Here is an 11891-nt window from a genome sequence, read left to right as displayed (position 1 = left end):
AATATACTAGCAACATTATTATTATCGAACTCTCATGTGATTGAAGCAGGCAGCCAACGTAACGCAATAAAAACTGTCCGCCTGACAGCAGGTTGATCGAGAACGAGAGGGTTTCATTACAAAAGGCAAAATTTTAAAACAAGAAAAATGGGTGCGTCAGCTCTTGTTATGATCATTATCACCGCCATTTGGGCTGTCGTAGGGATAGTCCTCCCTATTATCGTTCCCAAAGGACCTAACAGAGGGTAAGCTAAACAGGATAATCTCTCTTCTTTCATGTCGTTGGTCAGTGGTTTCTAGACAGATTTTTATTTTAGATGCTCACGCTCAGGATCTCTGTGAAAAATCACGGTTTTAATACTGCTGTTAGCTTTTATCGATTGTTTCTAAACACTCCTATATACATATTTTAAAATAGCACTGGAGAGGACTGATAAATACATTCAACCTTGTTTTTGATACCTATATTGTACAAATAAAATAAATGTACTTTCGACTTCCACAAATAAAAGGAAATTGTTTTTTGGTAAATGTGCCGCAGATGCTGTCATAGGATTTTACAACTTTCTTTTTAGACCAAACCAAACCTAACATAACCTAACCTAACCTACCCCAACCTAATATTACTCAATGTAATTTTAGTTTGTGATAATGATGCATCAAAATGTATGAAAATTTCAAATTTTAAATTAACACCTATTGGATCGAAAAGTCTATGCGCCGACAGAAAAAGGTATTTATTATGATTGTCTACATGGAATAAACTGTTTTCGTAAAAAAAAATATTAAAGCTTATGCCGGCATCTACGGCACAATTACCTGTTTTTTTATTGTATATTATTTTTCATACAGTGAAGTACACTTTCCTTCATAACCTGCTTACTTTCAGGCTCATTTTACATTACACTTTTAGTTTCAGGGTTACTTTTAATACCTATTCTCATATTATTAAATTTATGTTATTTTGCGTTTTCAGAATCTTGCAAGTGATATTGATGTTAACAGCGGCTACCTGTTGGCTTTTGTAAGTAATTATTTAAGTATTCTGTACACTTAGGTAAGTATCTAATGTATTGTCGAAAGACTCTATCAAAGGTTGTAGATTTACAATGTTTGAAATAGTTGAAAAAAATCTTTCCCAAAAGTATTTTATATTGTAATGGTTTGTCTATCTACTGTGTGACTTGTTAAATTATACTCCTTTGTGTTATATAGGTACTTACTTGAATGTTATTATTGTCAAAAAGTCATGCCATTCAAATTCTTGCTATACGAAGAACTTTCGAACTGTAATGTAACTTATACTACTTATTATGTCTTGTCTAAGTGTAATAAGGCATAGTGGAGCAACTGAACCTTGCGCATGAATTACACAAGGAGAACTTGATTATTGTTATGGTTTCTATTCCTGACATCACTTATACTAAGCCCATTGCATCGGTTTTTTTCACTCAGCGTCGCTCTGCCTATGACATATTTTCTGTCAAAACTATCAAACTTCTAACTAATGTGGTATATTTATAAATATATAGCGAGAATTTGTCAGGCGTAAGGCAATAATTATTGTATTTTCATATACTTACCTAAATTAACTCATTCGCTGCTGACTAGGTAATGATTTTTTTATTACCACCATTAAAATGCACGTTAATTACATCGATCAGCCGCCTGGTCATTACGCGCCAGGTGCGTCTTCAGCGTCCAAAGTATTAAAATGACAATGGTAATTTGTTATCAAGTTGTTTGATAAGTTCGAGGTTGTATAAATGCCGAATTATGGAACTGTAATAGCGCCTCACTTCATACTTAGAATAAGACAGTTATTAATTGGAAATCACAATTAAATTATTGTTTGTGGGAACTGAACAAGTCTTTAAATAGAAAAAAAAATAATACAGACTAGTACTTAGGAACAAAACACTTTGATCGTTCGATACTGAAATATTAAATGTGAATTATAACTTGATTTTCTAAAGTAAAGTAAATTGCGGTTTTGGAACTGGAGACGCCCATATTCTTATCTTCCAAAACTACGGTAAAAAATTTGAACAATGATCAACAAAAATTGAATTTTTTTAAATTATTTTATTTTATTTAAATTGCAGCTGGCTGTGTTGCTACATGGCGCAAATGAACCCTCTGATTGGTCCTAAACTATCCAGTCACACCATCCTGATGATGGCCAGGGAATGGGTAAGCATTATCAAGGCGTTTATTATGTTATTTTAAAACTTTATATTGTGATTATAAGAAGGTGCTCCCGTCGATTTATCCAAAATCATTCAGAGGCGGTTACTCAAATGGAGTACAATCAAGAAAACAAATTAATATTGAAATACTACAATGTAGTTATATAATTATGTAACAATTTGTAATAAAACTATAATATGTGTTACATATAATTTACTTCTTGAAAATAATTGTCGGAATGCAATCGTGGTTTCTAGCTTTTTTTCATTTTCAATGATTATCAGAAATACCTAAGTCAGCACCATGAAAATAAATGTCATCACTCTATCTAGCAAACTTCATATATCCAAAACATTTTTTCATACTTCAGGAGACAGTATAAATTGTCTAATTTTCGTTTTAAATTGAATATTGATATTTTAAAAACAAAAAAATATCAACTAAACAAAATGATAATGATTTTGATATTTATAAGATTCGCAAATTTTTCCGTTTTGTTTGGGCACGAATTATGAGGTCTTTGTGGATTGATTTTTTAAATGATGGCGTATGAAGAGATGGATATCCAATGATACTAGCAATGTCATTCAATAAAAAATTCATTTTATACCAAAATGTGATTTACGAGTCAGGGTGCTAGAACACAGTGGTCGAGCGGGCGGCGTGGCGGAAGCGGCATGCGCAACTCAAACGTATAACCATGTGTGAAATGTTCATGGACAATGTCTTTTTTTGGACATTTCACACACGGTTATATGTTTGATTTTCAAGCGCCGCTGCCCACTGGCCCGCACATTCACTCTGGCTAAGCACTTAAAAGATAGCCTGATGGCACAATGGATGTATTTTATTCTATTTTTGTGTGTTACAGGGAAACCCAATCACTGCTTAGAAGAAGATGGCTGAGATTAGAATAAATTGTCATCATTTGAAAATACGAAACATAAAGTTACACAAATCCCCAGTACAATCTCACTAGGTATGTAGAATCGTAACTTGGTTTTATATATTATCAAATATAATTATATTGATAATGTTCAAATTATTACGTATTTGTTCACTGAGAGTACATTCAGAAAGAAAAATAAATAAATAAACACATTGTGCGATTTGAATTCTTTTGGATCATATTTAAAGGTTTTAAATACAGTTACAATTTTGTTTACTAGTATTTTAGTGTAGTAATTTTAAAATTAATGATTTTGCTCAATGCACAATTCGGCAGCCATTTATGTATTCTACAATACCTAGAAAGAGTATTTATTTCTGAACCTCATCCCGAATGATATTGTGAGTGTTCCTGTTCATTTTTGCTTGATTTTTAAAATCTAATGATGTAATTTTATAAATTCTTATCATGTACATTAATATTTCATAATTCCTGTCTATTCAAATGTATTTTATTAATTGTATAGTAAATTATTGTATTATTTCATTCCATTATGCTTTCTGTAAATTGAAAAACTCTGGTATCGTAGAATTTAATAATTAAATGTTAAATGTATTATATTTATTTTAAGGTATACTATATTGTATCATTGTTAAAATAAAAAGATTTGGTTTTAATATCAAAGTGGTTATTATTATCAATTTGTCACTAAACCAGATTCAAGTGTTTACTTACAATAATTATGGAAATATGTAAACGCTGTAGTATACAAATTCATGCATTTTTTCCTGATAAAGATGTCACTAGAGTCTGTATTCTATAAACTGGCATACACGTCACACGGAAAACATTGTGCCATCGCGTTCAACTGTTGCAAGTTTTCAATGGGGGGGAACGAGATGGATGCTGAAGCAGGGAGGAAACCGGCACGCCAGCTTATAGAAGACAGAGTCTATGTATGTTATGGGAACCACTTATGTGAGAATTTTGGATTTTTCATTTTGGGTAAAAGGTGAATTAGTTAAAACACATTTCATAACGCAATTAAAATTTATAATTTCAATAATGGCACACCAAACAAACAATTTCTTAAAATAAAAAATTCTGCATCCTATTATAATATAAATTTAAGTAATTTTAGTATATTCATTATACTCTATAAAAATGTTCAATATTAAATACTATGGAATGGTTATGACTAATTATTACCAATTCCTGAGAGTAAACGTCAGATAGTTATTGATAAATGTAACTGCATTATTTTCTAATAGGTAGTATTCACAATCCAAATGTGAACTCTTATTGTTTTTTTATTCTACGGAGAATCTGAAATTGCACACTTGTCTAGGTCTACAAAGTGACAAAATGACATGACAAAGAGTTTAACAACATTTTTTTTTGTTTGCTGATACAAACCAGTTTTAATACAAAATACAAAAATGTATCCTGAAAGCATTATGATTATCAATTACATTGTTTATTGATCATAGGATTAGATTGCTAAGAAAATAATTGCAATATTTGTTTTTGAATTGAAACTTCAATGGAGATGTCATTTTATCTAATATTTGTTAATAGTGCATTCACTGTTCAGTCTATGTTGGTACCGTCGAATTCCATTCTATTATTAATTTTGCTTCAAATGAGGCTATTGAATTAAAATAATTCGCAAAACCGAAATTAACACCAAAAGAAAATCATGATGACTGGTGGCCTGCGCTTACAATTTTTTGAATCCTGGCAAAACCACAACAGTTAAGAGTTAACTTCAAGAAATCAATCAAATAAAACTGATCCCTGCACTTGTTAATCGAAAACGTCCCATTCTCTTACACATATGCGACTACTCTTTGCACAATTGATTTTCCAAAAGTACGAGGTGGGCTATAAAATATTGCTTTATCCACTATACTCATGATATCTCACCAACAGATTATCACTTGTTTAAGCATTTCTCCAACAGAGTAAGGTCTTCAACCACCAAGCTGTTGACATGCCAACTCTAGCATTTTAAACCTATATATTTTATAAATAAACTTGTAATCAATTGGCAAAAATATGTCCGTTCCAATAGTGCTTTTTTCGGCTTTACTATAAGCTGAGAAAAATGAATTTGAATGTCTTAAACCACAATTATTTTCCTGATAACTTAATATTATTGAATGTATATTGCTCATGGATAATATGCATTTAATTTCGATAAGGGAAATTCGAAGGATGATCAAGAATCTAGATTGATTTACTAATTAATTAATCGAACATCCATGTATGTTCAATATATAGAATGTGGTTAGGCCAATTAGGGCGGCCCTAATACAACAAAACCTACCCACCTGACATCATTATCTTTGCCAGGCCGACTATTCAACATTCAGTCGTTCATCAACTGTGTGCTTATAAACACATATAACCTAAAACATTTTTGACTGTCAAGTGCCGCGCACCGGGTGACTGAAAAGTAGTAACATGCGATAGTGATAGTGCGACCAGGAGTGACAATCAGACCACAGAGCCAGCCTCAACAGCATAAAAGGTCAGTGCTTGCCATCCTTGACATAACCCCCACTCCCTAGCACCCCAATCATTCCGTCAAAATTTACAGTTAACTGAAAAGCGCAGCCAGAATCTTAAGCCGGGTACGGGTACTCATTATCGAGCCGTAACTGTGACAGTTGCAAATACAGTAATTAGTATACACGCCAAATAATTAGTTTGTATCTGGAGTTGGTTACAGTTATGACTCGCTGATGAGTACCCGGCTTAACATTCTCAAATCTTGTGGGGGTTCATTGAGTAAAAAAATAGTTTAATCGTAATATTGGCAATCTTCCATGGATTTCATACAATAGATACATATTAGATATTATTTTATCACTTTCTATGCTTGGACTAGGGATGCAATATGGCAAAAAAAATATCTGTTCTAAAACACACTGGTTTTATAAGGAATCAAGATTTTAAAATATTAAATCATGTCTGTTACGTCAGTGCCAGTGTGTTCGTATGTATGATTTTGCAGAATATAAGTTAAGTACCGATTTTGTACCTAAAGTATCAAATCATTCACAGCCAATTCACCTTTTGAATCCGTTCATAGCAGTTACCAGAAATTCTTAAAACCAAAAAGTTGAAAAAGTTCATAGATATCAAGCGGCTGAAAAATCTTAAATTGTGTTTTCCTGAAAGTGTTATTTTTGGATATACGATACACTGGCTCTCAGGTACAGATGTTATTGTGTTTGGTAAATTAATATGATAGGTATTTTATAATTATATTAAGAAAGTACAATTTATAGTATAACTCTTATATATTATTATATTGCTACATACGTCATCACGGCTATCTTGGAAACTACTAGTTCCATCTCTATAAATCGTACAAATCCTTCTCCATTTCATGCATACAATCTGTACCCTTTCACACTACGTAGGGGACACTGGCCGGTGATGGCCAGACTATAGAAGAATATTTAGATTTTAGATCTTTCTATTGTAAATAATATACAGAATTACTGGTTCTGTCTTAATTAACTATAATGAATATGTTACTCTTAAAACTATTACACACTAGCTAGACTGCGAAATCTTTAACGTGAGACCTGGTGGCGGCGCTCGTGTTGTATCTTGTCTATGGTTTTCGATTTTGAAGTATTGAAAGTACTGAAACGCGAGAGGATGGATTGTAGTTCTCCAAGCTGCCTATCACCGTAAAGATTTCATACTGTATATTATGGGTATTGTTACGCTCTATCCATCAACCGGTGTTAACTCCTTGAGTAGTCGAAGAAATTCTTGGTAAAGGAAACAAGCCCTCGAAGACGGCTTGCAGATCTCACGATGATCCAATGATACTCCATACATGCCACCGACACCAGGATCTAGAAAGAAAATATAGCAGATTTACCCAAAATATTATGATTTCAAAACACTATATACTTAGAGAAAATATGTGTTCATGCTAGTATGTAGAAATTTTCAATTCAACCAATATCCAATGGGTCAAGAAATAATTTTATTATTCATGCGAAAATGACTTCTGTTAGATTCAATTTAATAATAACCTGCAGATTGAGGGGAGACGATCCTGAGATAAAATGCCCCCATCAGAGTCCTCCTGGTCTCGGAGTATGATAGAATTGCCGGACAGCTTTCACCGCAACCTTCCAGTGCCTTTAAGAACCTCTCGTGAAGCCGAAGAACAAATTCACCATCTAAAAAAATTTGTAATTATATCACATGAATGTAATAATATAATATTGACATTTTTTTTCATACTACGTAGGTACCATAGAATAAAATGTGAAAAAGAGAATATTGCATCATTGTAAATATATTATGTTTTTGAGATAAATATTATTATTTTACATTTTAACCTAATGACAAAGCTATAAAATTGATCAAAGGATAAATTAGTGCATATTATGAAATTTTATATCTAATCCTAATGGAATGATTTAGTCAACTCACCAAACTGTATTTCCCAAAGTTCTGAACTAGTTCTCAATAGTGGAGGTAAGGTTAAGTTGGCAAGTGGGGATCCTCTGTGAGGCACAGAATAGAAGACAAAACCCCGTGTTGCCAGGAAAAGTTTTGCAACGTCGGCTTCTGGAGAATCCTTGATGGAAGATGACCAGCATTCATATCCTACAGCAAACATACAGAGTTATTCATTCTCGTATTTATTATGTGGGTCTATTGTCATTACTGAAACTAATATCTAGCTATAATAAATTATGTGAATTCAAAGTAGGTACCGTCAAACCCCCTAACTTCGCCCGGTTTTTTAACAGAAAGTCGTTTTGCCACCAAAATATCCACCAATATGAAGTCTTACAGATCTTATGTAATGCACAATGATAGTGTTTATTTTTATTTATATTGAAGTAATACCCTTTTCATACTAAATAATACAATAAATCACTATTTTTTATATAGACGAAGTTACGGCATGATTCCCTGACATCGCCTAATGTGTTTTAGTACGTCCACTAAAAAATTATTGTCTATGGATACTCACGAAATCTATTAAAAAATGACCTTAAGCAAATTCAGGTCTTATGCTAGAGAAAATTTGACATATTTTAAAGAAATATCTACGTTGGCGAAGATAGGAATCACTTCAATGACTGTTTCATACAACCTACCAATTTACGCTAGGGCTGCCAAAACCCAAAGCATTATAGTATCATTTTTATGTGTTGATTTACATAGTAAATTTTTAATAAAGGAAATATGAGAAAAATTGTTAACTGGTGATTCAAAGTGATGAATAGTTTTTAGTCTACAAACCATAAAAATAAAAAAAACACATTTATTTCAAGAAAATCGTTTTTTTTGTGACAACCCTAAAGCCAGGGGAAGTGTAGGAACAAGTAGTTCACAAAACATAGCCTGACATTGCATACACAAATAATTGATGTTTTATTATAAATATCGGAAATCGCACGTTACATTTGGCAAGCAGACTATATCACTATATTATATTAAAAATATGAAGAACCTACCTCTACAAGATTCGTAGAAATCAGCAAAAGTTCAGAGGTATTCCGAAAAAATCTCTTCAAACCGGACTCGAAAAAACGGTACTAACACAAACACAGCGAAAATAATGGCGGTTTGAAAATTGTGTGGTGACAGGACGAATATTATCTTTAAAATCGCCTTAGTGGCTTAAAGTGGTGCGATAGTAAAAACATGAGTTTTTAGTGTTTAATTGATTTAGGTGAAGTTAGGGACACTTGGCGATGTTAGGGGGTTTTACAGTATGTAATAATTTTACAGTGTGACATTTATATTCCGGCTGACACATCAGAGTGCTGTATGTAATAAATTAGAAGGAGGATTTGTAGTAAGTGGAGATGGGCATATATCTGTTTGTGAAAGAGAGGTCATTTTAGTTCCTCAGATGGCCATAATGACATGTCAGCCAGAATATTGAAGTTGCAGTACACATATAAAAACTATTGGATTATTGAAATAATAGATTGCATTGTAAATACCATCATTAAAAATCTGCTTAAGAAAAAGCCCTCCTTTCGAATGTCCCACCCATAGAATTGGTCTATCGCCGACTTGCAATTCACGCAACTGTCGAACCATCTCTTTCGTCCTTTCTTCGAGTGAACTCCTGGAAGTCAAAAAAAACTTATCAATTAAGTTGAAAAGAATAATATTTTGCAAGAATTACATAAATTAAACACTTTATGTATGATAAAAAATTTAGTAATATTCATTACTTACCTGTTGTATGGTTTAACCCAAATGGGTCGCCAGAGATACTGGTCCGTCGTGTAGCTGATTGACAAAACTCTTGCATTGGGGTAGTCCATTGGAATCCAATCACGAGGCCAGCAATTTGAAATTATATCTTCGACGCTTTGCTCTTCTACTTCAACTATTTCAATATCCTCAACCGACTTTGCTGCATTGCTTTTGATTTCATCTTGATTTACTTTCAGATTAGATCCGCACAAACAATACGCTTGAACATGGCAATTTTCAAAGTTTTTAATTCCGTCGCTGTCAAATTGGAAAGTCTCATTCACATCCGCATTGGATGTCATATCAATTTCATTCGGTGCACCAATATTTATCCCACTGTCAGTTCCCTTCATTTTGTATTCATCACTGATCGATTGATTAACCGCGTTTGAAATTTTTCTTTTAGTGAAAAAATACTTCCAGATTGATCCAATTCTGCTTTCATTAGTATCGTCGATCATTGACTTCTCTTCATCAATAACAGTCTCAGTTGAGTCATCGTGCGTTGATGTGTAAACGAAACTCATTTCAGAATCCATATTCAATTGCTCTTTTTCAGAAATAAAAAATTGTTCCAAAAAATCTATCGAAATCTTTTCATTGGTATCTTTATTATTTGGAGTCCCGTCTCTTTCTATACAATTATACTGACTATTTTCTACACAGTTTTTTATATCAGATTTTGAATTGTTAATGTTGTGAATATCTTCTGGTAAATCATCAAAATTTTGGGGTTGTATGTTATCCCGGACTTGTAGGTTATATTTGATTTTTTGGTTTAACTGTTTTGTTAAACCTAATTGTTCTTCTAAATCTTTTTTACTATCCATTAATTGAATATCAATATCATTTTTGATCGCTTGCTGTATGTTTAAAATATCTTGATTGACATCTCTCATCTCATCTCCTATGGCGGTGATGACATCGCTGTAATCATCTAAATCTGAGTCATCGGTACTAAATGTAAAGGAAATGTCTCTGTCAATAGTTATCTTCTTAATTCTTTTACATTCACCACTGATGCCATATATTTCACCGACCACAGATTCTTTTTCATAATTTGTACATTTTACGTCTGGACAATGCTTTCTTTTATTGCTTAAAACTACACAATGGTTAATGCTTAAATTCTCACTGTGGAAAGAATTATCTTCTTTAAGAGTATTAAAGCTATAATCTACTTTGGTATTATTTGTATCTTTTCTATTATTTAAATCACATTTTTTTAAATTATTGTTAGATGTCTCTATCAAGACCCCTCCCCCACTAGAATCGTCAACGTATTGTGACATTCTGTTAGTCAATGGATTGTCAATATTTAGACTAAAATAATGGTTTTCCTTTGCAATTTTTCTATCTCGTATGTATTCTTTATCACAGGTGTCGTCTTTAAAAAATCTTTTACTACGACTAATATCACGTTTGGATCTCAAAGTAAGAGAATTATCACAGTCAGCATCTTCGGAAGAATCACTAGAAAGTTTATTGGAAAAACTCTCCTTTGATTTTGCTTTACGGTTGCGTTTCCTTTCATAGTTATGTTGAAAAATTTCATCGTCGATTTGAAAGTTTTCTTTGAATCCGGCTTCTTCAGAATTAACAAATACACTAAATTCACTATCATTTACATTTCCAACTTCTTCAAATTTATCTCTTAAATCTAATTTATCATAAAAAATATTCTTAAACTCGTCAAAAGAAGGTGCCCGTATTTCTTTTTCGACTTTTTGAAGGTTTTCGAAAGGGGCCTCTGTATTTTCGCTGGCATTATAATATAACAAGTCTTCATCTGAATCGCTTATTTCTTCACCGCTGTGGGAAATTGTTGTTGAATTTAATTCTATTTTATTCTTAATAATATTGCCTTCATCACATTTATTTAAATCTTCTTCATGAAAAAGGTAGGTTGCCATTTCATCGTCAGCTGCTAAATATCTTTCTTGTTTAGCTAAATTCTTCAATATATTACCACTATTGTAAAAATCGTTATCTAGGGTGTCAGTCTTGAAATTATTTATGGGGGATCTCGGAAATTCGTCTTCTGAAAGAACTCTTCGATCAATAATTTCGATTTCACAATCCCCTCCATTTGTGTTCATAGATCCGCTTTCATTTACAACTACAAGTGGTACAGACGATGATCGTTTTGAGTCTCTTTTACATCTTTTACAATTAGGACAAACATTTTTTAGCATCTCTGGGGTTGACATTTGCCTTCGATAAGAAGTCTTTTGAACTTCCTTATATTTCTTGTTCCAATCTCCTTGCCTCCATGTTTTAACCGTAGATCCTGAAAGATAAATTTATTCAAAGTATGAAAATCATCAAATTGCAATCATAATGTTATATTTAATAAATAAGTAGGTACAAAAATAATTTCTACAAAAAGTATTAGATTATTAAATTTTATAATTATTATATTATATTGGAATATTGTTTTGTAATTTATGTTTTAAATGTCTTTTCAACATTTAAAAATATTATTAATTAAATAAAATAATATTCTCTTGACCATGTCCGATCCTAATAAGATCATATGGACCTCCACAAA

At 32.3% G+C, this 11891-nt stretch overlaps 2 protein-coding genes across 2 annotated transcripts in view; one reads left to right on the top strand and one right to left on the bottom strand.

The window, feature by feature from the left end:
- The first annotated feature begins 83 nt into the window (after positions 1–83).
- LOC147067212 (V-type proton ATPase subunit e-like) lies at positions 84–3760 on the top strand. Its single transcript, XM_085953710.1, has 4 exons — positions 84–245; positions 977–1024; positions 2106–2193; positions 3062–3760. The coding sequence occupies exons 1-4, from the start codon at positions 148–150 to the stop codon at positions 3080–3082; spliced, it is 255 nt and encodes an 84-aa protein (XP_085809836.1). The 5' UTR covers positions 84–147; the 3' UTR covers positions 3083–3760.
- A 431-nt stretch (positions 3761–4191) lies between these two features.
- LOC147067211 (uncharacterized) overlaps positions 4192–11891 on the bottom strand; it is a 38157-nt gene continuing 30457 nt past the window's right edge. The window contains exons 5-9 of the mRNA XM_085954500.1: positions 9320–11630; positions 9079–9206; positions 7547–7723; positions 7141–7290; positions 4192–6957 (exon numbers count right to left, since the gene is read on the bottom strand). Of these exons, the coding sequence (XP_085810626.1) occupies positions 6827–6957; positions 7141–7290; positions 7547–7723; positions 9079–9206; positions 9320–11630 (2897 nt within the window). The 3' untranslated portion in view covers positions 4192–6826. The remainder of the gene's footprint in view (positions 6958–7140; positions 7291–7546; positions 7724–9078; positions 9207–9319; positions 11631–11891) is intronic.

This window comes from Rhyacophila brunnea, unplaced genomic scaffold (assembly GCF_057557595.1).
Source record: "Rhyacophila brunnea isolate RB1 unplaced genomic scaffold, BYU_Rbru_1.0 scaffold_4, whole genome shotgun sequence".
Lineage (NCBI taxonomy): Eukaryota > Metazoa > Arthropoda > Insecta > Trichoptera > Rhyacophilidae > Rhyacophila > Rhyacophila brunnea.
This window is presented reverse-complemented; position numbering and strand designations above follow the sequence as displayed.

What these genes read in the sequence shown, in the direction of transcription:
- LOC147067212 (XM_085953710.1), top strand. Translation starts at nt 148, where the DNA reads ATGGGTGCGTCAGCTCTTGTTATGATCATTATCACCGCCATTTGGGCT. An exon ending in GCGGCTACCTGTTGGCTTTT is followed by an intron (nt 1,025 to 2,105) that starts GTAAGTAATTAT and finishes TTTAAATTGCAG; the next exon opens with CTGGCTGTGTTGCTACATGG. An exon ending in TGATGATGGCCAGGGAATGG is followed by an intron (nt 2,194 to 3,061) that starts GTAAGCATTATC and finishes TGTGTGTTACAG; the next exon opens with GGAAACCCAATCACTGCTTA.